This window comes from Lemur catta, chromosome 1, assembly GCF_020740605.2.
Source record: "Lemur catta isolate mLemCat1 chromosome 1, mLemCat1.pri, whole genome shotgun sequence".
Classification (NCBI taxonomy): domain Eukaryota; kingdom Metazoa; phylum Chordata; class Mammalia; order Primates; family Lemuridae; genus Lemur; species Lemur catta.
This window is the reverse complement of record NC_059128.1, coordinates 241,194,288-241,222,158: the sequence shown is the minus strand read 5'-3', so window position 1 is coordinate 241,222,158 and position 27,871 is coordinate 241,194,288. Positions and strand designations below refer to the sequence as shown.

The 27,871-nt window shown below is 37.4% G+C and overlaps 2 protein-coding genes across 2 annotated transcripts in view; one reads left to right on the top strand and one right to left on the bottom strand.

Moving 5' to 3' along the window:
* The first annotated feature begins 4,063 nt into the window (after positions 1–4,063).
* ADGRG7 (adhesion G protein-coupled receptor G7) overlaps positions 4,064–27,871 on the top strand; it is a 67,000-nt gene continuing 43,192 nt past the window's right edge. The window contains exons 1-3 of the mRNA XM_045540394.1: positions 4,064–4,178; positions 20,374–20,487; positions 21,488–21,592. Coding sequence (XP_045396350.1) covers positions 4,064–4,178; positions 20,374–20,487; positions 21,488–21,592 — 334 coding nt within the window. The remainder of the gene's footprint in view (positions 4,179–20,373; positions 20,488–21,487; positions 21,593–27,871) is intronic.
* LOC123630597 (transcription factor BTF3) lies at positions 24,593–25,459 on the bottom strand. Its single transcript, XM_045540397.1, has one exon. It carries the CDS (start codon positions 25,346–25,348, stop codon positions 24,860–24,862), a length of 489 nt encoding a protein of 162 aa, XP_045396353.1. The 5' UTR covers positions 25,349–25,459; the 3' UTR covers positions 24,593–24,859.

Sequence of the window (27,871 nt, the reverse complement as noted above, 5' to 3'; positions counted from 1 at the left end):
GCTCTCCTGCCCCACTTGGGCTCTGACAGCCCATGCCTGGCCACCCTCCCCTTCACATGGAAGCCCTCTGCGTCCTGCTTGGGGTCTGACGTCTCAGGCTAGGTCTCCCCACTGTAAGATGCTCTCCTTATCCCACCTGGGCTCTGACACCTACTCTGGGCCACTGTCCCTCTCTACCCCCTCCACAGACACCTGTCTTGTTCTTCCTCAACTGATTACTTTAGTACTCAAAAGTTCAGGAAGAGAAGACCTCAACTAGGTTGATTAAAATATGAAGAAATGGAGGCCCACTGGTTCACCCAGGGTCACAGAGAAAATTAGGGGCAGCCTTAGTACAAATCCAGGTATTCCTGAATGTAAGCTGGGTGGGGACAGGGACCTTGTCCCTCCTGTTTACTATTTCATCTCCTGTGCCTAGCACAATGCCCGCATTGAGTAAAATGTAAGAATAAATGAAATATTTCCTATTTAGTTCTTTTCCTATTCTTCTGTCATCTTGTTATGTGTGTGCTGTGTGTGTAAAAATTAGTAACCATTTACATATGTCTACAATCAATAGTAATTCATGCCCTCACATAAATGCCAACATCTTAAGTTCTGTGCCTAGGGATTTCTTCTATTCCATGAATTTCTAGAGTTCCTAGCTGGGTAGGTGGGAGGCCTTATAAACCTTGTCATGTCACTGAGAACGTTGAAGCCCTAAGAATCAACAGCTATTGCAGCATCCCAGGATCTCAGCACTTCTACAGAGTGTGGAAGAGAGAATGTCTGAGTAGCACTGAAGTAAGCTTGCTTTCTTATTTATTTATTTATTTATTTATTTATTTATTTAGGAGACAGTCTCTCTCTGTTGCCCGGCCTAGAGTGCTATGGCATCAGCCTAGCTCACAGCAACCTCAAACTCCTGGGCTCAAGCAATCCTCCTGCCTCAGCCTCCTGAGTAGCTGGGACTACAGGCATGCGCCACCACACCCAGCTAATTTTTTCTATTTTAGTTGTCCAGCTAATTTCTCTCTATTTTTAGAAAAGACGAAGTCTTGCTCTTGTTGAACCTGGTCTCCAATTCCTGACCTCAAGCAATTCTCTCATCTTGGCCTCCCAAAGTGTTAGGATTACAGGCATGAGTTACCATGCCTGGCCTGAAGTAAGCTTTCTAATCATTAGACTACACTCCCTGTAAAACATCTGGAAGCCTACAGGAGAAAAACATCGTCACCAGATGGCAAACTCAGGTCCCACAATCAGTTCCTTTAGCCACATTGTTTAACGAATTCCCTTCTGCAGATGAGCATGCAGGGTCTTTTTTCCAAAGCATATTCCAAAGAACGGTATCTCTGAGAGTTTCTTCTTGAGGATTCTGTGGTCAAATAACATTGAGAATTTGGACATTCATAATGCACATGAGCATATTGAAAGCTCTAGGAAATCCTGGAGTGGAGAAAAGTGTTAAACTTTGTGTAACCTGGTATCTTTCAAATTTACTAAACCACAGAACTCCTGCTGAGAGTTAAACCTATCTCAACCTCATTTCCTCATTCACGCAATGGGCAGAAATGTCATGTGTTACTTGAGGCTTTTACACAGAATGAATGAGCTAAAGATATGTAAGGTACACAGCACAGTGCTTGGTATACCCTAGGCATTTGATAAGTGCTGATTCCTTTTCTTAGATTTGTTGTTTACTGAAAACTAAAAAAGTATCAAAAAGTAATACATATTTATGTTTATAATAATTGAAAAAATAAATGCATAAGGCTAAGACTTCAAACCATAAAAGGGGGGATAAAATTAAAAAAAATTTTTCTCCCATCTCAGGTCCCTCACACTCCTAAGAGGACATTTTTATGTGCTCCTCTGGACATTTTCTGTGCATATACATGCACACGTATTAGAAACAGACATTTTTTACACATTAATGGTAAATGAGATAATGGAATCACATTCATTGATTTTGCACGTCTGCAGCAGTATTTCTAAGTTCTTCCATTTTGTGGTACGTCAGTGTGTTTTTCTGAAACTCTTGAGTTGGGTAAAGTTAGGGCTTTGTGTTCATGCGCCTAAAACTAAACTTTGATAAAGTGAGTATTACAGAGAGTTGGGAAAGAAATACATAGTTGTTTAGGGGTTTCCAAAAAGTCCGCTTAAATGTAAAACCTTTTTTTTGTAAAACTTTGCTTACTTCTCCCTGAAGGAATTACTGGCCTAATGCAGAGGTCCTTGACTTTTGGTGGTTTGACCTAGATTTTTCAACTTTATGGTGGAATGAGAGTGATATGCCTTCAGTGGGAAACCCATACATTGACCCATACAAGGGTTCTGTTTTTCACTTTCAGGATGGTATTCAATAAATTACATGAGATATTCAATACTTTATTATAAAAGAGGCTTTGTGTTAAATGATTTTGCCCAATTGCAAACTAATGTAAGTATTCTGAGCATGTTTAAGGTAGGCTAGGCTATGATGTTTAGTAGGTTAGGTGTAGTAAATGCATTTTTGATTTAGGCTATTGCCAACTTATGCTGGATTTATTGGGATACAACCCAACATAAGTGAAGGAGCATCTGTGCTCTGTAATAATTAGAATTTATTATCCTTTATTTTAACAGTTACTACTTGTCTTCTAGGTAGCTATATCCAGTTATCTCATCCCTGAGAAAATAGGAGTTCTTTAAGGACCCCATCCATGTTTTGTACCAATTCTGACACACTGAAGGCATTTAGTATGGGTTTGATGACTTGAGGGAGCTTCCAGAGCAGACCAGAGAACCTGCTCTCCCCAGCAGAAACAGAGCCCTGATTGACGAGGTGAACATTCGTTCATTCCACCTTAAAGTTGAGGTGGAGAAGGGAGAGGGAAGAAGAGCACGTGATCCTGTGCAGGAGAGGCGCAGAGAGGCAGCTGCAGAGAGACATCACTGGCAGTGACTCAGATGGCGGCAGTGACTCAGAAGGTGTGTTAACTTCCCAGGACTGCTATAAGGAAGTTCCACAAACTGGGTGACTTAAACAACAGATACTTATCATCTCACTGTTCTGGGGACTGGAAGTCCAAAATCAAGTTTGTCAGCAGGGTTATTTCCTTCTGAGGACTCTGAGGGAAGAGTCTGTTCCAGGCCTCTCTCCTTGGCTTGTAGATGGCCACCTTCTCCCCGGGGCTCTGCACATCATCTTCCCTCTGTGCATATCTGCACCCAAATTTCCTCTTCTTAGAATGACACTAGTCATATCGAATTCGGGTCTACCCTGATGATGGCAATAACCCTCTTCTTTGGTGTTAATCATTTTAACTTAATTATTCTGTAACAACCTTATCTCCAAATAAGGTCACATTCTGAGATATTGGAGGGTAGGACTCTAACATATGAATTTTGAGGGGACACAATTTAGCCCATAACAGATGGGCTTTAGTGCATTAAGACTCACCCCGTGCCAGTGCCAGTGTGCCCACTCACCCACTGCAGCCGTCCAGACGTAGGCTCTTTAAAGAAATGCAAGCACCAGAGTCGTGTGTGGCTCTTGCTGTTTACCCTCTTGTTGACAACCTGGCTCATTTCCCCAAGAGGGTGTCTATGTTGCCTGAGGTACCTGCTAGTCTGCCTCTGCCGGGCCCTCTCGAGACAAAAGCATGGGAAGCTGAGACATAGGCGGCCACCAGGACCCAGCGCCTTTGTGATTTCCTCTCCAGTTTCTTTTATTTTGTTCCCTTCCTTCTCTCTGTGGCTTGTCTGCACATTCACCCTTTGACCCTCTCTGCTAGTCCCTCCTTCTTCTTTATTGCCATGAGTTATCTCCCTTTTTCCATAACTCTAATCACTTTCTTCATGTTCTCCTTCGGTGAAGCGTGAGGAAATTGCAAGCAGAGTATGCGCCTTTTACTAGGTAACACAAACTGCATCCTGCTGGATTAACCTAAAACATCCTAAAATATGGAGACATCTGCCTGGTAGAGCCCTGAAAGGAGGAATTATCTTTATGCTTTAGGATAGCTTCTGATTAAACTTACAAGGAGAAAAGAAGCCAGTTGTCTTTCACCCAGGAGCGGATTTGTGGTTTGGTTTCACCATGGCTTCCTGCCATGCCTGTAACCTCAGGGTGTCGGTGGCCGTTGCGTGTGGGCTGCTGACGGCCGTTGCCGTGGGACTGGGCATCTGGAGGACCGTGATCAAGATCCAGGCAGGTAATGCTGTTCTGCTATATTTAACTCAGAGCAAAAAAGGGAATTGAGCCTGTGTCCTCGCCACCTGACACACCAGTACTGGGAAGTGCCTTGTCCAGGCTGAGGCTGCCCACCAAGGTGGCATTTATGGAGTATAAAAGACTGGTCAATTGACGGCCAGCAGATGGTTGTATATAAACGAATATGTGTGTGAGTGTGAGTGGGCAGGATGAAGAGTGACATATTGGCCTCTTTTTGCTCTTTTAACTCCAGACTGAATTGATAGCAGAATAATAATTAAAATCACTAGTAACACATGTTTGGATTTGTTTGTCTAAACCCAAGAAAGGTGGACTTCTTGGATTTAGCATCCCTACCCCCAAACATGCACAGAACGGAATTTCATTTCAAGAAGGAAGTTTAAGAATGTTATCATTAAGATTGTAAATAAAACGATCTCATGGTTTGCACACAAATTTCCCACTTTCCAGGTGTAGAAAACTACTAAAAAAAATTAAGGTCAGTTAAAAAATGACTTTCCTGGTTATTCAATTAATATTTGTTAATCCCCTACTCTGTGCCAGAGCTGATCTGGGAAAGGAGGGTGGGAGAGGGGCAGTAGTGTGTAAAACAATGATGTTAAAGAAAAGCCCTCTGGGAACTCGCAACAGAAACTTGCAGTAATCCTAATGCTGGTTCCCCTGGGCTGCGGAGGTTCTCCGTAAAAGGATTCAAAGTTGGATATGCTGAGTACTCCCTTTTGTAGAAAACAGAGAAATTTTCTAATGAAACACAGTAAATAAGGGTAAGTAACACTAGTCAAGAGAGGTAGTGTGCCTCCAAGCAGGTAACTGCTGAGGATTCAAAGGAGGGCAGCCAGCAGGAGCACGAGCATGCCTGCAGAGAGTCACACTGCTTAGGACCGGAGGGGTCCAATTTATTGGCTGCTGAGGGGGGTGGCAGCCGGAAATGGATGTGTCCTCTCCCCCTCTGCCCTGAACAGTGTTTAGAGAATACTGTATTAATAGTACTTTGGGAACTGGGATGAGAAAATACACCAGAAGAAAAAAAAAAAAAAAACAGTACAATTTAAACTTGGGGAAAATGTGTCTTTGTTTGTGTGTTTAAGGTTTGTAAAATAATTTAATTCAGGTTTTAAAAAATTTTACCCTGTTAAGGCTGCCAAATTTATAAGACCTCATTTAAAGGGATACTTCTAAGATGTCTTTGTTCCTTCTGTCTTTCCCTTATTTACATGATATCTGCTTTTAAAGGGAAATTTGTGGGGACTTATGAAAGACATAGTTACAATAGAACCATTAAAACCAGGGCCAAAGTACAAACATAGCATAAGAAGAAGTGCAGGGCAGGGGATAGAAAGTACATGAAAGTCAAAGTCTTAGGGGGAGGTGCTTAAAATAAATATAAGACATATCCTTGACCTTCCTGGATGCCTTACAAAAGGAAGTATGATAAAAAATAAAGATCCCGTGTCTATTAGTAGAAGCATACCAGCTCCTCAAAAACAGAAACTTTCCCATGTTCTGAGCAGGATTTTTCAATTGGCTATTTATATAAGGGACACCCCTCAGGCTTTGGGTAATCCCAGTGGCAAAGGAGAGGATTATCACTATCGTTTAAAGAAAAAGATTGAAACACCGGCACTGTTCGTGCTACTATTTTGCCTCGTGCTTTCCACTGAGTGTGTTTTAGCTGGGAAATTCTGTTTTGTTCCACTTTCCTCTCTTCCACTCACTCCACTCTACTGCACTCCACCTCTCCCATCCCATCTTGTCCTGTGTAATCTTTGAATGTTTTTACTTTGGTCCCTTTCTTCCGCTATGGAGATTAATTTTTTTTTAATTTATTTTTTTTAAGGGAGAGAAAAGTCACTCATATCTCTGAGAAACTGAAGAAAACTGTGAATGTCTTGTTAGGAAAAAATATACACAAACACACACAATTTTGGATAAACTAATTTTATTGCATTCAAAATTTATAAAGAGAATATAAAAATTATGTCTCACTTTTATTGTTCATGCAAAAATAATGGCCTCTTTGTGAAAAATAGAAAAAAAAAATCCAAATTCTGCCTTAATGAGAAGTTACTGTTATTTGGCTGTAGAGTGAATATTGATGTAACAATATTTATGCTACGTATGCATTTGATTATTATAATACCTACAATGTCAAAAATCCTTATTATGTTCTAGGTACTATGCAAAAAAGTTCACATGCCTTATCTCATTTAATCCTGACAGGCACTTTTGAGGCAGATACTGTTGTATCTATGTTACAAATGGGGAATGTACTCTCAGGGAATATTTTTGTGATTATATAGCTAGAAAGTATTGGATCTGGGTTTGAACCTTGATCATTCTGACTTCAGTATTTGTGGTGTAACTCCCACCCTATTCTGCCTTCCTATAGGGAAGACAATGGTAACACAAATCAATTAATTCATCTTTTATGTTTGAGGAAACAATGGCTAAAAACCATAATTCACAAGGATATGCAGTAAGCAGTAGAATCAGAGCATTCTGTTGTTTCGCTAGGCAGTTAGACTCTGGGAGTCATGTTGTCTTCAAGTCAAGAAGCTCTACATTGTCGATGCTGTTTATAGAGTGCAGGTTAGTATTCATGCTTAAACTTTAAGGTTTTTGGAGTCTTTAAATGCTGTGTGTAGATTTTGGCTATAGAGTAACTGCCATGGTTTTGCCACTTTCTACTAGTTGTGCAAAAGTCCTCCTACAGCTTTGCGGTTATGTGGTTGTCTGCCTTTGGTCTTCTAGCACTCAAGAGCAAGAGACTGCATTTTCTAGTAGCATTCATCCTGGTGACAGCCTTTAATGGAAAGATTTCTCATATTCATGTTGCCCCAAACATCTTATAGCCATCAAACAAGCCATGAATGAGTTCAACTCTAATTATTCTGAGTTCTTTTAACTCTTTTTAACTTTTAAAATTAATCATTGCTTTAATATTAAACAAGCGTTTCAAGACATGGCCTCTAGATTGTCAGTGATCTTCTGTGTAGTATAGAAAAGATTTTTAATTCTGTTCCTATTTTGTATTAAGTTTTCTTGTTAAAAGGTCACAGTTTAAGGCCCTTACCTTGACAGATGTAACAGCATTTCATGGGACTAGACAAGACTTCAGGATTTCTGGAATAGTCTTTGGCATTTTTTATATGCTGATGATGAAAATATTAAATAATAATGATCTTTTTTCACCAAAGTAGCACAGGGAAATGTATGGCCAAGTTAAATAGTTTCTCTGTCTATTTTCCCAGGAACAGGATTTCCTATTCATTTGGAATTTTTCTTAATAATGAAAATTTTCAGAACTATTGATGACTTTTTCAATTTCCAAAAGGAGCTCAAGACTTGAAGTTCTTTTCCAGTGATGTCAGTTTACGTAGAACAATCTTCATCCAGAGTTTCACATAACTGTCTTCCTTTGATGATTTAGGTCTTAGGTAACATGTCACCTCCAAGAGATCTTTCCTATCCACCCTGTCTAAGTTATTCTCTCCTTCACTCTCTTTTACATGTATTTTTTCACGGCTTTCACCACTGACAATTTCTTATTTATTTGTTTATTGCCTGGCTGGCTGTCTCCTCATTTCTAGAATGAAAGCTCCGAGAGAACAGAGACCTGCCTTATTGTTAACAATGACAAGAGATGGGATAGAACAGGCAGAGTGGAGTGGAGTGAGTAGAAGGGAGTGAAGTGAAATGAAACAGAATTTACCAACTAAAACACACTCTGAGTCAAATGTACAAGGCAAAACAGTAGCAGCAAACAGTGCTGATCTTTCAATCTTCTTCTTTAAATGATAGCAATAACCTTCTCCTTTGCCACTAGGTTTACCCAAAAGCTGAGGAATATTCCTTATTATAAAGAGTCAATTGGAATATTCCTTATTATAAAGAGTCAATTGGAAAATTAAGAGCAAGGGGAAAGTTTATCTTTTCTGAGGAGCTGGTATGCTTCTTCTGTTAGAAATGGGATATTTGTTACTAATTCTTCTTCTTTTTGGTTATGAGCCCTCAGGAAGTTCAGGGATATGTTTTGTATTTATTGGAAACTACTCTTCCTAAGCCTTTGACTTTTATATACTTTCTGTTTCTCACCATATGCTCTTCCTGTGTTCCCTGCACCTAGAATAGTGCTTGGAATATATTTGCCAACACACAGTTGATGAGTAAATGAAAGAATCACGTGAAAACCAGAAACTGGACTGTCCTAGTTCACTTGGACTGCTACAATAAACTGGGTACCTTATAAACAACAGAAATTGATTTCTCATAGTTAAGGTGGCTGGAAAGTTTGAGATCAGGGCACTGACAGATTCAGTGTCTGGTAAGGGGCTGCTTCCTGGTTTAGAGAAGGCATCTTCTTGCTGCATCCTTACGTGGCAGAAGGGGAAAACTCTGGTCTCTTTGGCCCCTTAACAGCACTAATCCCATTTATGAGGGATCTATCCTCATGACCTAATCATCTCTTGAAATCCTGATCTCTTAACACCATCACATTGGGGATTAAGTTTCAACAGATAAATTTCAGGAGGACACACTCAGTCTGTAGCATGGACTAGGAGTTGTCAAATAGTTATATTCATAAATGAAATATCCTAGCTACCAGTTCCTTGTGACCATGTTCAAAACATTCAAAGAATTGCAATTCTGGATTTGTTAAGAAAAACACCATTTTAGAAGAGTTTAGACTCTTTCAGTTAAGAAATACATCATTTTAGTTTTTCTTCATCTGCTCCAGGCCATGTGATGCATAACCATTTCTAGGATTCTTAGCTTCATTAAGACCTCTGCAATTGTGTGTAGCCTTTTTTGTAAGATCAGCAATCTTACAGGGTGCTTTTATGTTGGAGCAAATCTAAGTTTTGCCAGACCTCCAGTCTTTCACATTGGGCATTCTTCACAGAAAACCATCCAACTTGTCTGATGTATTTTCAAAATGGACAGACATAAGGTGCTCCATCTCTGTTGGCTTCGTGCTTCTGATAGCAAGAAGTTTGTACCACAAGAAGCAGTATGGCTTTTGGGTTTCATCACACTTGATGATGAAAGTAAAATGACAACATAATTAAGCTTAAGCTTTATTGTATTTTTTTCCATTGACATTTCCCAGCTTGCTCTAGGCCTGATATAATCCTTGACAGACGTCCATAGTCATAGTAGTAGGAAATGTTTTCTTTACCTCCTATGAATGGGAGAGTGTCTTAACCTCAAAACACAAGAGCCGTGTTATTACACCCTAGCCAATCACATGCTACACCTCTCCTGGCTTATAGAATTTTCTGCTTTCTGTCATCAGGACTGTTTTTCCCACCACTCTCCAGATACTCTATATTTCATTCCCTATCACCAGAAACACATATTCCTCAGCCTGACAGGAGACTTAAGAGGTTGAAATATTCCTAACCCCCAACATCAGATTTCCTAGCATTGGTAATTCTTGCACAGTAGAAAATGAAGGTTGTTGGGAAAGGTCAATGAGAGTTTATTGTATCTCAGAAAATAATCTGTCCACTGATACTTGGCTTTCATTCCACTCAATGACAGAGGCATATTTGATAGTAAATCTAACTCATGTGACTGGTCCTAGAGGGTAGCTGCAGAGAAGTGTTTTCTGGATGGAGAAAGTTGGGTTTTAGGCAGCTGTAGTGTTCTGTAGTCTCAACCCTGGTGGTGTACATCTCTCTTCAGCTCCTTTACCAGTCTCCCTACTTGCTTCTCCTTATAACCACCCTCTAAATTAAAAAATGTCTATGAGAGGGAAGGGATTATTTGTTGAGAAATAAGTTTTGTTATGTACTGGGACATAGGTTATTATAACATCAGAATCAGTGATGTTTAAATTGTTGATCTCATTTTAAATGTCACTTAATTGAACTAAGAGGCTGGAATCTTGGCTGAGAGGATTATTCCTGAATTCTAGGTAGTAGATATTTTTACTTAAAATGTGGACCACCACCTATAGGTCCTTGATGATACATGTGTTGAAAATCTATAGAATTTCAACCATTATAGAATATAATGGTTAAGAGTAGGGACTTGAGAGTAGGAGAGAAAGGTACATGAGTTGGGGAAAGAAAGCTCTGGAGCCAGACTGCCAGGGTTTATACCCCAGTGCTGCTGCTTCTAGATCAGTCACTGTGGGCAAGTTATTCAATATTCCTGTTTCTCAGTTTTCCTATCTATTGTGGGAATAATAATATACTCTACCTCACAGGTAGGATTAAATGAGTTAATACATTGAAAGTTTTAAGATGATTTTTATTACATTATAAACAATAAATGTTGGCTACTATTCTCTAATTTATGAATTTTTAGATAATTCAGTATATAGCATAGTTGTCCCCACTCCGTGAATTAAACCTTGAGCAGATACCATTGACCTACATTGGACCTTTGGATTGGGACTCAAGTTACCAAACCAAAGATTTACAATAGGTTTAATCATTAAGTTCAATGGACTCGCTCCAAACCGAAACAGAAACAGTTGTAAGAATTCTTGTCTTCCTGCATTTGATTTTCAATATTTACACTACACTGCACCATCAGTAGAGAAGTTTATTAAAATGTTTAAACCAGTTTATTGAAATATTTAACCAAATAATTAATACTGGGTAAACTTTACCTTAAATAAAGACTATGTGTGTTTTATTTGTGTACATCTTTCAGGGTTTTTTTTTTTTTTTTTTTTTTACCAACTTTGTCCTCTGGTTTAAGAGTTAACTTTATCTTCACCCAAATATTTCAAATTCCTGATCTGGGACAAATGACAGATGCTTGAATTTTCGACACCCCAAAACTGAGCCAGATACTAAAAAGGTCTCTGGATGGAATTTCTTTGGCTAAGGAAATATGTTTTTATTTTCCTACTTATTCAAACTGAACTCTTCAAAGCAGATTTTATTTTTTTTCTGTTTTGGAATCTTTAATATTACTTTATGCTACTTTATCAAGCAGTATGAGTGTGTGTCATATATGTTCTGCACTTGATCTTCCAAGATGTGTAGTAAAAGCACTGAAAATAGGGCTAATATTTCTGGAAATGTTACTTATTACAAGTGAAAGGAATGTAGGAAATATTGTTATCATATAGGTGTAATAAAAGAAAAATACTGCTATGAAGTATGTTCTAGTGTACGGATCCTCAAAGAAAACAAGCTGGTGCTCACTGTTCCTGTGGTTAAAGCAGGCACTGTGAGGAGGGAACAGGAGCACTGATAAGTACTGAGGAGATCTGAGTCCAGAAGCTGCTCAGCTCTCAATTAATTACTGATCTGGAACAAACCACTCAGCCTTTATGTAGAATGGGGAGGTTGGGTTAACAAATAGCTAATGTCACTTTTCTTGAGTCCGTAATTCTAAAACTAGTTACGTGATATGAATAAGGTACTTAATCTTTCTGAATCTTACATTCTTTCTGTAAAATACAGTCTTAAAGATACCAATACTACTTTTGCTATATTTTGTGTATGATTTAGATATTTCAGAGGCTAGTGTCTTGAAGTGGTAGCACAAGGTATTAAATATGTGATTGTTGGCCGGGCCCGGTGGCTCACGCCTGTAATCCTAGCACTCTGGGAGGCCGAGGCGGGTGGATCACTCGAGGTCAGGAGTTCGAGACCAGCCTGAGCAAGAGTGAGACCCCATCTCTACTAAAAATAGAAATAAATTATCTGGCCAACTAAAAAATTAGCTGGGCATGGTGGCGCATGCCTGTAGTACCAGCTACTCGGGAGGCTGAGGCAGTAGGATCGCTTAAGCCCAGGAGTTTGAGGTTGCTGTGAGCTAGACTGATGCCATGGCACTCACTCTAGCCCGGGCAACAGAGCGAGACTCTGTCTGAAAAAAAAAGAAAATAAATAAAAAATAAATAAATAAATAAGTAAATATGTGATTGTGACGGGAGTGGATAGTTCAGCTTAGACTAGATATCCTCAATCAAAATGCAAGTGGCAAGGAAGCCAGCCAGCCAGTCTGTTGGGTACCTTCTATTCAATTGCAGCATTATGTTAGGATCTGGAAATACAAGCCAGAGTCTTTGTTCTAAAGGTTGTCAAAATACTTCTTAAATGGAAGAAATGACTCTTGACTTACAGCAAAAAGCCAGAATGAGTAGACATGGATAGGTCTCTTTGTTGCTTACAAATATATAGAAGTTATGAATACAACAAGACAATAATTCAAATATATAAGCCAACTTTCTTTCTTGAAGGGAAATTCCAGAGGGTAGAAGCAAAGAGAAAGTGCAATACTACAATGGTGAGCAGACATTAGCGTCAGCCCTAGAAGTTGTAGCTTCAATGCATCCATGGGGACAGGAGGCATAATTATCAGCCTGTGTGAATTGGGGAAATTGGACCTGAGCCACCAACATAACACCTGAAGCCTTAAGGAGTAGTTTCAACCATGAAAAAGAAGATTAGCAAAATTCTTCTCACCAGCCCAAAGAAGCAATAAATAACACTATTATCTGTTCAGGGCCACGAGTAAAAGAAAACAAAAAGTCACTATAAATAATTGAAACCCCAGGCCATAAAATCTGAATTTGTCCTATGTGCACACCCAGTGAGAAATTATCCTAAAACTACTATGGTGCTCCAGGATCATGAAAGAAGTAATCATGAAATTTTCCTATAGAAATATTTTGACAAACAGGATCCATACAAGTCTAATGGAAGAATAATAAATAATGCAAAGATGAGTTTATAGTCCAAAATTACATGTGAACCATGATGTTGGGGAGACATCAGATCTGATCAAAAGGATTAATCCTCTCAGAACTGGATATAACAAAAGAATCTGAAAGGAAACATAAAGTATGTTTAAAATGATTAAAAAATTTAAAATGTAGGGGGAAAATTAAAACAAAAGAAAAAGATAGTATTTTAAAAAAGAATTTGAAAAAGTAAAAATAGTACTTTTTAAATGAAAAATACAGTAATAAAAAATTAATGAGTGGTTTAAAATGAGATTAGAAATCATTAAAGAGGAAACTAGGGAATTGGAAAAGACAGAGGAAGAAATTACCCATCATTCAGCAGAGCATATAAAGAGATGCTAACTATGACAATAAGATTAGGAAACTTGAAGTATAGAAGGCTGGATTCCAACAGGGTGCACTAGAAATTTCAGAATACAATAGACAATATGGGAGAGGTGATATCTGAAGAAATAATGACTGAAAATTTTTTTGGATTGAAGAATGACTGAGTTTTGAGCAAGAAAAAGAAAAACAAACCACATCATGGTAAAATTCCATAATAGCAGGTAAAGAATATTTAAAATATATCTATAGAAGAAAGATTCCTCCAACAGGAATAACAATTAGACAAGGAAAAAACTTTTTATCACAACAACACATTCTAGCAAACAGTGGAAAAATATCTTCAAAGTGCTGTTAACCCAGAATTCCATACCTATTAAACTGACAACCAAAAGTGAGGGAAAAATTAAAAAGCATTTTCAGATAAACACTGGAGAATCTGTCACTCATAGACCCTAGATGAAAGAATTATTTCATCATAAAGCAAGAAATTGAGCCCAGAAGGAAAGAATACAGCACAGGCATACTTTATGCTATTGTGCTTCAGTTTTATTGTACTTCACAGATACTGTGTTTTTCACAAATTGAAGGTTTGTGGCAACCCTATGACCAGCAGTTCTATCTGTCCCATTTTCTCTCCACTTCATGTCTCTGTGTCACATTTTTTTGGTAATTCTTGCAATATTTCAAGTTTTGTCATTATTATCATATATGTTATGGTGATCTGTGATCAGTGATCTTTGATGTTAGTATTGCAATTGTTTTGAGGTACCACAAACCACACCCATGGAAGACAGCAAACTTAATTGATAAATGTATATGTTCTGACTGCTCCACTGGCCGGCCAGTTCCCGTCTTTCTCCCTGTCCTCGGGACACCTTCTTCTTTGAGACATAATAATATTGAAATAGGCCAATTAATAGCACTAAAATGGCCTCTAAGCGTTCAAGTGAAAGGAAGACTCGAGTGTCTCTCACTTTTTCAAGAGCTAGAAATGATTAAGCTTAGTGAAAAAGGCATGTTGAAAGCCAAGATAGGCCAAAAGCTAGTCCTCTTACACCAAACAGTTACCCAAGTTATAAATGCAAAGGAAAAATTATTGAAGGAAACTAAAAGTGTTACTCCAGTGAGCATACAAATGATAAGAAAGCAAAACAGCCTTACTGTTGATATGGAGAAAGTTTTACTGGTCTGAACAGAAGATTAAACCAGCCACAACATTCCCTTAAGCCAAAGCCTAATTCAGAGGAAGGCTCCAACTCTCTTCAATTCTATAAAGGCTGAGAGAGTTTAGGAAGCTGCAGAAGAAAAATTGGAAGCCAGCAGAGGTTGGTTCGTGGTTATAAAGAAGCCATCTTTATAACATAAAATTGCAAAGTGAAGCAGCAAGTGCTGATGTAGAAGCTACAGCAAGTTATCCAGAAGATCTAGGTAAGAGAATTATGAAGTAATTACTTTAGTGTCTACACTAAACAACAGATTTTCAATGTAGATGAAATAGCCTTCAACTGGAGGAAAATGCCATCTGGGACTTTCATAGCTACAGAAAGAAGTCAATGCCTGGCTTCAAATCTTTGAAGGACAGGGACTCTTGTTAGGAGCTAATGCAGCTGGTGAGCTTAAGTTGAAGTCAGTGCTCATTTGCTGTTCTGAAAATCCTATGGCTCTTAAGAATTATGCTAAGTCTACTCTGCCTGTGCCTTATAAATGGAACAACAAAGCGTGGATGACAGCACATCTCTTTATAGCATGGTTACTGAATATTTTAAGCTCACTATTGGGACCTTCTAAAAAAGGATTCCTTTCCAAATATTACTGCTCACTGACAATGCACCTGACCCAAGAGTTCTGATGGAGACATACATAAAGGTTAATGTTTTCATGCCTGCTAACACCACATCCATTCTGTAGACCATGGATGAAGGAGTAATTTTGACTTTCAAGTCTTATTATTTAAGAAATAGATTTTGTAAACCTATAACTGCCATAGAGATCTGGGCGATTAAGCAATATGCACAAAAATCGAAAGGTCACAACAAATAGCATTAACAAAATCATAAACAAATACCATGGAAAACTTTGGCCTAGTAAAATAAAAACTTAGATCAAATGGCGATTTTCTAAATACATATAAATGACCAAAATTACACCAAAAGAAAGAAAAAATACCTAAATATAACTATAATCATTAAATAGTAAAAAAGTAGTAAAAACATCCTACATGTAAATGCTCATACTGATTGTCTTAGACATGACAATAGTATAAAATATGATGGGAAGTATAAACAACAAATTCACAATAGTGTTGATGAAGACTAACTTACACATTTTTCTTCCATGCATTGCACTTTCTTAATATTTGCATCTAAAAATTCATGGCCACACTTAACATCACTTAGATTTTCTTCTGTTGTCTTCTAGGAGTTTTGTAGTTTTGAATTTTCCATTAAGTTTATAACCCATTTTGAGATAATTTTTATGAAAGATGTAATTCCGTCTCTAAATTCATATTTTTTTTGCATGTGGTTGTCCAAATGTTCTAGCAACATTTGTTGAAAAGATTATCTTTTCTCTATTCAATTTGCTTCTTTGTTAAAGATCAGTTGACTATACTTGTATGGGTCTATTTATGGATTCTCTATTCTGTTCTATTGATCTATTTGAATCTATTCTAGTGGGGTGTGAAATGGTATTTCACTGTGGCTTTAATTTGCATTTCTCTGATGACTAAGATCTGAGCATTTTCATATGCTTATTGTCTGTCCATATATCATATATCTTTTTAATGAAGTGTCAGTTCAAGTCTTGCCCATTTGAAAAAACATGCTGTTCATATTCTTAACAATTTACAAATTGCAATCCTATTAATAATTTACAGCTATGTTTACAATTTTAGTTTACAGTACAATTCCTTTGTCAGAAACATGTTTTACAAATATTTTCTCCCAGTCTGTGCCTTCCATTTTTTATTTTCTTAACGGTGCCTTTTGATGAGCAGCAGTTTTTAATTTTGATTATGTCCAAGTTATTAATTTTTTCTCTTGTGTTTAGCGCTTTTTGGGTACTTTAAAAAAATCTTTGCCTTAAAGTTGCAACTGTATTCTATTTTTTTTTTCTTTCTTTCTCTCTCTTGCTCTTTCTTGAGACAGGGTCTTGCTCTGTTGCCTAGACTGGAGTGCAGTGGCACAATCATAGCTCACTGCCTCGAATTCCTGGGCTCATGCTATCCTACTGCCTCACCCTCTTGAGCAGCTGGGACTACAGGCATGTGCCACCGTATCTGCCTTATTTTTCTATTTTTTTGTAGAGTTGGGGGTCTCACTATGTTGTCCAGGCTGGTATCAAACTCCTGGCCTTAAGTGATGCCCCTGCCTTGGCCTCCCAAAGTGCTGGGATTACATGAATGACCACCATGCCCAGCCTTCTTCTGTGTTTTCTTTGATAATCATTATAGTTTTAGCTTTTTGATTTTAGGTCTATAGTCCATCTCAAATTGAGTCTTGAGTGTGATGTGTTTATGTGGTTAGTGTAGCACCACTTGTTGAAAAAAATTTTCTTTCTCAATTGAATTGCATTGGCACATTTTCATTTATTAATTTTTATTTGCACAAATTTATGGGGTACATGTGATATTTTGTTACATGCATAGATTGCATAATGGTCAGGTCACGGCTTTTAGAGTATATGTTACCCAAATAATGCACATTGTACCCATTAACTAATTCCTCATCATCCGCCCCCTCAACCCCCTCACCCTTCCAAGTCTGCACTATCATTCCACTTTCTATGTTCACGTGTACACATTTTTTAGCATCCACTTATGAGTAAGAATATGAGATATTTGACTTTCTGTGCCTGGCTTGTTTCACTTAGGATAATGGCTTCCAGTTCCATCCATGTTGCTGAAAAGAAATGATTTCATTTTTTTTTTTTTTTATGGTGGAATAGTACTCTATTGTATAAATATACCACATTTTCTTTATCCATGCATCCATTGATGGACACTTAGGTTGATTCCATGTCTTTGCTATTGTGAATAGTGCTGTAATAAACATATGAATGCAGGTATCTTTTTGCTATATTGATTTCTTTTCCTTTGCGTAGATATCCAGTAGTAGGATTGCTGGATCAAATGGTAGTTCTATTTTTAGTTCTTTCAGAAATCTCCATATTGTTTTGCATAGAGGCTGTACTAATTTACATTCCCACCAACAGTTTATTAGAGTTCTCTTTTCTCCACATCCTCACCAACATCTGTTATTTTTTGTCTTTTTAATAACAGCCTACATGCATTTTTAACAAGATCAACTGACCATATATGTTTTATCTATTTCTAAACTCTTTATTCTTTTTCACTGATGTATCTGTCTACCTTTATGCTGATTCTATCTTGTCTTGATTGCTATGGCTTTATAGTAAGTTATAAAATTAGCAATGTGAGCCATCCAACTGTGTTCTTTTAAAAGTTTGTTTTGGCTTTTCTAAGTCTTTTGAATTTCTATAAAAATTTTAAATCAGCTTGTTAATTTCTAAAAAAAAAACCCGTCTTTTTTATTTTGGCTGTATCAATTTGGGCAGAATAGATACCTTAACAACTTTGAGAGTTATATCTATCCATGATATATATTTCCATTTATTTAGATCTATTAAAATTTCTCTCAAAAATGAGGTCTTGGACGTATTTTGTTAAGTTTATTTCCAAAAATCTTATTATTTTTGATGCTAATTTAAATGGAAATAATTTTATACTTTTACATTCCAATTGTTTTCTGCTAATGTATTTATTTTGTATCATGCAGTCTGGCTAAATTGACTTATTAATTCTAGCAGGTTTTTGTGACATGTTAGGATTTTCAATATATTTGATGATATCATCTGCAACAAAACATAGTTCTGTTTTCTTCTTACTTGTCTTTATGCTTTTTATTTCTTTCTCCTGTGTATTGCACTGGATAGGCTCTTCAGTACAATGTGAGTAGAAGTGGTTAGAGCAATTACATTGAACTCTTTTTTGGTCAACCTTAGGGGAGAAAGCAGTCAATATTAAACTATTAAGCATGATGTTAGCGGTAGGTGCTTCACAGATGATTTTTATCAGTTTGAATAAGTTCCCTTTTATTCCTTGTTTGCTGAGAGTTTTTTTTTTAATTGAGATGCTTTTTGTCCTCTGCATTTATTGAGATGATCACGTAATTTTTCCCCTTTATTCTGTCATAGGGTAAATTAAATTAATTTATTTTCCATTCCTTGCATTCCTGGGATAAATCTCACTTGGTCAATGTATATAGTGGGATTTGTTTTCGTACTATTTTTGAAGGATTTTTGCATTGTGTAAATAAGGTTTATTGGCCTGTAATTTTCTTTTCTTATACTGTCTTTGTCAGATTTGGTATCAGGGTTATCTTGGCACTATGAAATAATTTAGAAAGTTTCTTGCTTTTTCTCTTTTCTGAAAGCATTTGTGTAAGATTGATATTATTTCTTTGCTAATTCACCCATAAAACTATCTTGGCTGATAGTTGGTTGCTTTCAGGATTTTCTTCTTATCTTTGAGTTTCAGCAATTTGACCATGATGTATCTATGTGTGCCTTTCCTTATATTAAATATTTATTTTTCTTGTGATTTGCTTAGCAGCTTGAATCTATAACCTAAAGTTCTTAATCAAATTTGAAGAATTTTAATCTTATTTTTAAAGATATTTTATCTTCCCTATTCCTTCTCTTCTCCCCTTCTGGGACTCCAATTGCATATATGTTAGACTACGTAATATTGTCCTATAGATCCGTGAAGCTCTGTTTATTTTGTTTCCATCTTTTTCTCCCCAGATTTGAGGGTAATTTACACAGAGGCTTTGAGCTTCCTTTCTACATGGCTCCTGCCATTCTGGGGTATCATCTTTAAATTCTCAGTTGCTCTGGTTGTCCCAACATATTCCTCTCATATCTTCATGCATTAAGACTGTGGCTTTCAGCCACTTCTGCCATACAGACTGGATAGTGCCCTTACAGGAAAGACTGTATAATCTTGGAATATCATTTAATTTCTGTCTTACATTGCTGTCCAGTGCCTTAACGTAGCTTTTTTTTTTTTAAATATCTTTTCTGCAGAGATTAAAATGATTATCTGTGGAAAAGTTAATATAATATAATTTATTCCATCATTGTTGGAACTGGAACTCTGCCTTCTATATTCTTAAGCTTAGTTAATTTGTTCACCATCCACTCTGTTTTCCAATTTAGAGACTCCACTGTCCCCGACTCAAAATAACCAGTCACTAGATTCTAACAATCCTTTCTGAGGTATGGGTCCTACCTCTATGGACACCTAACTTCCTCAGAGCCACTGCTTTAGTCCTGTTCCTCATTGAACTGGCTCTCCTGGCCTCCTAGCCTCAGTCACTTCCCATACTTCTTGAGGTATCTTCCTTAAAAACATTGCTCATTATGCCGCTCCCTTGTTTTAAAACCCCTGTGTGGTTCCTCAGAATTAAATCTCCTTGGCTTGGTCTAGAAAGCCCCTCACAATCCAATCTATGTCCTGCTGTTGTTCCATAGAACCTATGCTATATGTTAAACACTTCTCTGTTCCTGGGACACATAAGAACTTTCCGTGATTTTCTGATTTGTGCACTTTGTATCCTACCTACTTGGGTCACCCATTTTCATCTGTCTTTTGTAGATTTAATCTTAGAATCCAATTCAAATATGACCTCTCTGGAAAGTCTTCCCTGACTGGGCTACCTCTGTCTTCAATATCTTGTCCTGGTGTTCTTACAGTACTTGTAAGTCTTTATGCTGACTTTATCGATCTATCTATCTCTATCTATTTATCTATCTATCACCTATCTACTATCTGTATCGTATCCTCTTTCTCAGGGGGCTTTAATATCCTTGGTCAAAGTGTTATGTCTTTCAGATATATCTTTTTTTGGTGTCTATAACATCTAGTAAGTATTGTACATCCTGTGTAGATTCTCATTGTACATGTTTGTTGATGATGGTATTAAAAATGATATTTCTCAGCAATGATATTGAAAACAGTGGTTTTACATATAGAAATTAAATGGCCACAGGCATGAAAGGAGGAACTAATCAGCTAGTTCACATACTATTCTGTTATTTATTGTTTCTTTAGGAACATTTGCTCCCCCGTCAAGCACCCCTACAGAGTTCTGCAGGAACGGTGGAACCTTGGAAAATGGCAAATGTGTCTGTACAGAAGAGTGGAAAGGAAGGAGATGCACAATTGGTAAGTTACAGGTGTGAGGTTTAGGTGACTCTTTTGTTAATAAGAGCAGCAAGGCTTCTGGAAGCTTCAGTTAATGATTAGAGAAACAGTAGGCATAATAATGATGGTTTAAGATATGTTTATCAGTTCAACAGTAAAAGCTGAGTTTTCTTCTTGGGCTATTTACCTATATATTCACTATTCCTTGTCTGTTTCCTGACTATCAAATTTCTCTGCAAACTCACAGTTGTGTATCCTTCTGGCTGCAATGTCTAATGCTGGGCACTGGGTGACATTCTCTCAGGTTCTTTCAATTGATGGTATGCCATGTTACCCTATTTCAAATATCACTATTCTATCACTATTTAAATTTTCTGAAATTAAGATGCATCTTCCTATCCAAGTATATACTTATATTAAGTTTTTATCTTTTCTTCCTTTTCCTTGAAAAGTTGTTACTAAATTAGTCATTTGATATCAATCAATGCTGTCTCAGAACCAAAGTTCAAGGACATTTCTTGATCTGCAGTGGCTTCACAACACTCTGCGTACTTCATGCCATCCCCTTAGGATCCAGAGCCCTGGAAGCCCACTCCTGTCATTTCCTAGACTCCTACCAGGCAGTATACCCCACACACCCCATGACGTTGGCCCTTTTGCTTTGACCCATATTCTCGTGATACCACTGTAGGCTCTATATTTTTAATTCTCAAGAGTCCAGCTAGTCTGGATACACTCTCCTTGCTGATGTGATAGTGCCCACATTCCACCTCTACCAAGATATATATTGTGCACATTTTAACTGGGATTTGTTATCTAACATGCTAGTTATTCTAATGGCAGTAACTTAAGCAGAGAGGAAAGTATTGAAGTTCCTCAGAGGCCAGTATGTTCTATTAGCCTTCTATTACCCTTCCAGTTACACCGCAGAGGTTCTGAACTTTGACTTTTATCTGGTTTCAATTTGAAAAAGAAAAGTATAATTTATAATGAAAAAAATATATTTTTCTTTTCATTACAGCTAATTTCTGTGAAAATAGTACCTATATGGGTTTGAATTTTTCCAGAATTGCAGTGGGCAGATATGGACCTTCCTTGCAAACATGTGGCAAGGATACACCAAATGGTATGTGTTTTTCCAAACATCTTTTCTATTTAGCCATAAAAATCATCATGCTGTGTCATACCTATCATTGCTCCAAGTAGTGTGAGACCCCTGGAAGAGGCATCAAGGACTTGGCTCCCTTTCATGATTCCAATGTTTAAAGTTTAGGATGGTACTTTACCTAATCCTAATTTTCCTGCAAACCTCAGTATGGATCAGTTGTTTGTAAATTCTTCTTAATTTTTTCTTTTTTTTTTATTTCAGCTCATCATGGGGGTACAAAAGCTCAGGTTATATACATTGCCCATGTCCCGCCCATCCCCCTGAGTCAGAGCCTCAAGCGTGTCCATTCTCCAGACAGTGCGCCTGGCACTCACCATGTAGTCATACCTCCATCCCCTCCCCCCATTCCCCACCTCCCAGAGTCAGCACCTTCAAGCATGACCATTCCCCAGACGGTGCGCAATGCACTCATCATGTAGGCATACACCCATCCCCTCCCTCCACCCCCCATCCCAGTCTGATATCCAATTGGTATCCTTCCCCGATGTGCATTTAGGTGATGATCAGGGAAACCAATTTTCTGGTGAGTACATGTGATGCTTGTTTTTCCATTCTTTGGATACTTCACTTAATATAATGGGTTCCAGTTCTCTCCAGGAGAACCAAAGAGATGTCATATTACCATTATTTCTTATAGCTGAGTAATACTCCGTGGTATACATATACCACAGTTTACTAATCCATTCGTGGATTGATGGGCATTTGGGTTGTTTCCACATCTTTGCAATTGTGAATTATGCTGCTATAAACATTCGGGTACAGGTGTCTTTGTTATAGAATGACTTTTGTTCTTCTGGGTAGATGCCCAATGATGGGATTGCTGGATCGAATGGTAGGTCTACTTGAATCTGTTTAAGGTATCTCCATAATGATTTCCACAGGGGTTGCACTAGTTTGCAGTCCCACCAGCAGTGTATAAGTGTTCCTGTCTCTCTGCATCCACGCCAATAAGTGTTGTTTTGGGACTTTTTGATAAAGGCCACTCTCACCAGAGTTAAGTGATATCTCATTGTGGTTTTGATTTGCATTTCCCTGATGATTAGGGATGTTGAGCATTTTTTCATGTTTGTTAGCCATTCTTATATCTTCTTTTGAAAAATTTCTATTCATGTTGTTTGCCCACTTTGTGATAGGGTTGTTTGATTTTTTCTTGCTGATTTTCCTGAGTTCTAAATAGATTCTTGTTATCAGTCCTTTATCTGATGTGTAGTATGCGAAAATGTTTTCCCATTCTGTAGGCTGTCTGTTTATTTTCGTGACTGTTTCTTTGGCTGTGCAGAAGCTTTTTAATTTAATCAGGTCCCATTTGTTTATTTGTGTTGTTGCTGTGATTGTCTTAGGGGTTTTCTTCATAAATTCTTTGCCTAGACCAATGTCTGTAAGAGTCTTTCCTACATTTTCTTCTAGAATTCTAATAGTTTCCCACCTAAGATTTAAGTTTGTTATCCACCGTGATTTGATTTTTGTGCGAGGTGAAAGCTGTGGGTCCTGTTTTAGTCTCCTACATGTGGCTATCCAGTTTTCCCAGCACCATTTATTAAATAAGGAATCTTTTCCCCAGAGTATGTTTTTGTCTGCTTTGTCAAAGATTAGATGGCTATATGAGGATGGTTTTATATTTGGATTTTCTGTTCTGTTCCATTGGTCTGTGTCCCTGCACTTGTGCCAATACCAAGCAGTTTTAATAATCACAGCTTTGTAGTATAGTTTTAAGTCTGGCAAATTAATACCTCCCATTTTGTTTTTGTTGCTTAAAATTGCTTTTGCTAAACGGGGTCTTCTCTGGTTCCACACAAAGCGTAAAATTATTCTTTCTATATCTGTGAAAAATGATGTTGGCAATTTAATAGAGATTGCATTGAATCTGTAGATAACTTTGGGCAGTATAGTCATTTTAACAATGTTGATTCTTCCAATCCACGAGCATGGTATGGTTTTCCACCTATTTACATGTTCTGCGATTTCCTTCCTCAGTGTTTCGTAGTTCTCCCTATAGAGGTCCTTTACCTCCTTAGTTAAATATATTCCTAGGTATTTTATTTTCTTTGTTGCTATTTTGAAGGGTATTGAGTCCTTAATTTGGTTCTCCGTTTGACTGTTATTGGCATATATGAATGCCTCTGATTTGTGTGTATTGATTTTGTATCCTGAGACTTTACTGAATTCATTGATCAATTCCAGGAGTCTCTTGGTTGAATCCTTGGGGTTTTCTAGGTATAACATCATATCATCAGCAAAGAGTGAGAGTTTGATCTCTTCTTTCCCTATTTGGACTCCCTTGATTCTGCTCTCTTGCCTGATAGCTCTCGCAAGGACTTCCAATACTATGTTGAAAAGTAATGGGAACAGTGGGCAGCCTTGTCTGGTTCCAGTTCGAAGTGGGAATGCTTTCAATTTTTCCCCATTCAGTATGATGGTGGCTGTGGGTTTGTCATATATGGCTTGTATCATTTTTAGATAGGCCCCATCTATGCCTATTTTGTTAAGCATTCTTATCATAAAAGGGTGTTGAATTTTGTCAAATGCTTTTTCTGCATCTATTGAAAGGATCATATGATCTTTATTTTTGCTTCTATTTATGTGGTGAATTACATTTATAGATTTGTGTATGTTAAACCATCCCTGCAGCTCTGGGATGAAGCCCACTTGGTCGTGATGGATTATTTTTTTGATAAGCACTTGGATTCGATTTGCAAACATGTGGCAAGGATACACCAAATGGTATGTGTTTTTCCAAACATCTTTTCTATTTAAGCATAAAAATTGTCATGCTGGGTCATATCTATCATTGCTCCGAGTAGTGTGAGACCCCTGGAAGAGGCATCAAGGACTTGGCTCCCTTTCATGATTCCAATGTTTAAAGTTTAGGATGGTACTTTACCTAATCCTAATTTTCCTGCAAACCTCAGTATGGATCAGTTGTTTGTAAATTCTTCTTAATTTTTTCTTTTTTTTTTCTTTTTTTTACTACGCAAAGAACTTTATTAACCTTTTTTTCAAACTTTATTCCCAGGCTTCTTCAGCTTAATTAGCTGCAAAGAATGAACTGTGTATAAGCAAAAACTGAAAAGAGCTGCAGTGTCCAAGGGGCTTGGGCTTAAAAATATTAGAGATCTAGATTTTATCAGATCCATAAACAAAACAATTTTAAAAAGCAGTCATAATATAAAATAGCAGCTCCCAATAACTTCTTCAAGTTTTATCTTCTTCAGAAGTTGACTCAATTCAGTTTGCCTCATTCTTGGAAGCTTCATCAAAATTCTCCACAAGATCTGGAACTTCATCATCATCATCCTCTCCAGTAGCAAGTGGTGCTTTTCCATCCACAGATTGTTTGGGCAGAGCTTCAGCCAGTCTCCTTAAACTAGTCAGACTGTCTGCACCAAGCTGGTTTAAGATGCTGGGTAGCATTTCTGTCAGCTGCTTTGTCTCAGCATGGCCCGTAATGGTGAAAGTGTTTGCTGCCAGAGATGCCTGAACTTTAGGGTTGTTAAAGTGGATCACTGTTCCTTGGTTTGTAAACATATTCACCTCTTCAATACCAGAGATATTGTTTACTCCTAATTTCTTTAAGGAGAACTGAAGTTTTTTATCATCTGCTGTAGCTGTTCTATGAACCACCTTCTTCTTTCTGCGAGCAGTTCCTTTCCCACCAATGCGCACTTGTGCCTGCAGTTTGGCGAGTTTCTCTTGATTCATGATAGTTTCTTTCATCTTGTCGGAGCGTAAAAGGGGCCGCGCGGGGGACTAGGGTTGGCGCTCAGAGGGTCTCGGGAAGACCAGCTGAGTTTAGGCACACACACGCGGGGACGCAAGATGGCAGCTCTTAATTTTTTCTTAATTATTTTATTTTCTCAGTTTACTCTGTCTCCTGGAGTTTGATCAAGTTAACATTTGCTCTTTCAGTTATACAATTTGTTTTAACTTTTACAATTAGCCTAGATTATAGACTTATAGCATCTCCACTGTCAGACTTCATCTTTCCAGGTAGAGATGCACTGTGAAGTCTATCTGTAGTTGGTAGTCCTGCATCTTGTTTTTGGTCATTTTAGTTATCCATCTTGGAAAATTTTCTAGCTTCATTCTACCTTTCTTGAACATGATTACCTTTCTTGCATAGAGCTATTCCAAGCATAAAGGAGCAAATAATATTTTCTATTTTTAGTATGTTCCCTGATAATATGTAGGATTTCGATGACTTATTTCAGTGGCACATTAGGTAATATCTTTTGAAAAATGGCCTTAGAAATTCAAGGATCCCTTTCCTTTATAGCTAGCGCCTCTTACGCAGTATAATTTTCCCTAAAAGTTTTACCTGTCCCTTGTTTGCATTGACTTTCATCTGATCAATGCTGCCTCTCACATCTTTCTGTAGGTAATTCCCATTTCCTGCAGTACTGGATACCTTAAGAATATAGCCAATTTTAGATCATTTACAAAAATGAAAGAACTTATGTCAGTAATGATCCTGGGGAGAATCTCATATTTTATTTAGATATTTTTGTATATGTCAAGAGCTCTTTGAAACACTGAATAAATTACATGAAATGCTTTCTTATATGCTTCTTTCTTTATTCTGAGAGATTGCGTAGACCTGCCTTCCATTTGTAGAATCTAAATTGCTTCTACCCACATATATCATGCTTACTCAAGTATTCATGATACTCAAGTATTCATGAGACCCTCTTTACATAGGGTCTTCCAACATTTTGATTAAGAGTTCAGAGGATAAGTGGGAAGGTTCAGTCATATGGGTACTTCGTATACGTATCATACTGTACTATATGGTATGTAGTAGGTACCTATTATCTTAATTTTATATGTCTTATATATTTCATAATGATTTATAAAACAGATACAACTTACAAAATATAACTATATGCTACTGAATAGGGAAGAATAAAAGTGTCAATAATATACCCATGAAGGGTCATTACACTTGATTGATATATATTACTTTTGGGGGATGAGAAAATCACCATCTTTCCTTTGATTATTTATTTTTCTTTTCTGAACAACTATTATTAAAGCATATTTATATATTTGCCTTTGAATTTCATACTGAGCCCATAATATAATTTTACAGATCTAATGTTGGCAAATTAACTTTCAGTTTTATTTTAAGAATTACTTCTAATTACTCAATTTTATATAGCAAATGATCACAGTGCTTTTCAGTTATTTTTAAGTAGGGATATTTATACTTGTAGGTAACATTGAGGAAAAGATGAACTGCTGAACTTAACATATGGCCACTTACAAGTTATTTATATCCTATATATATGTTAGAAATTTTCATTATGTCATGGAGTAGAGGTGGGATTCATCATATAAATTCAGGGTGACCCAGTCTTCTACTTTCAGTGGTGTTGAAGTAATCTCTAATTTTATCGTTTCCAGTTGTTGCCCCAAGGAGCAGCTGCTCAAAGCTGATCTTGAGGAAAAATTCACCTTCTGGCCAGTTCTCCCTCTAATTATGATTTTATCTATAGAAGCTACTTAAGTATTAGCTATAAGGGGACAGTGAGGGAGGGAGGCTCAAGTGATAATCCTAGGAAATAAACCAAATGACCCAGCAAGCATTTATTGAGAACCAGCCAAACATCTAATAGGTGCTACAATACAATAGAACTCGTTGCCTTTCAAGTGTTACCCAGATTTGCATAAGGAAGGAAAGATCAACATATAATTCAATATCTAGTAGAAATTTTTCATGTGGTTCTGGTCTTTCAGCTTAGTATTTCCCCATCATATCCAATTCAAAGCTATCATATCCCTCACTGTTAGAAGGTAAGCTTGCTTACAGACATCAAAAGAAGGAAATAAATAAATGGTCTTCTGAATTCCAGATTTAAAAATCAAGACACATGGTATCTGCCTAAAATATTCTTATAGTAATTGTCTGATCTGCTTCTCTATTCCTGTGTATCAGACCATCCTAAACTTGTTGGCGTAAAAGAATAACAATTTAGATTTCTCTCAGTTCTGTGGTTGGCCAGCTTGATTGTGCTGGAAGGTCCAAAACAATCTTACTCACATTTCTGGGGCATGGGTTCTGGCTGTTGGCTGGAGGTCTCTGTTCTCCCCCATGTGGCCTCTCATTTTCCAGTGGGTTAGACCTGCTTCTTTGCATGACAGTCTCAGGACAGCTTTCCAAAAGGGTGAAGGCTGAAACTCCAAGGCTTCTTGAGGTGTAGGCTCTGGAACTTACATATTTCTACCATGTTCTATTGGTCA

Coding starts and splice junctions, on each gene's coding strand:
- LOC123630597 (XM_045540397.1), bottom strand. CDS start 25,348: ATGAAAGAAACTATCATGAATCAAGAGAAACTCGCCAAACTGCAGGCA.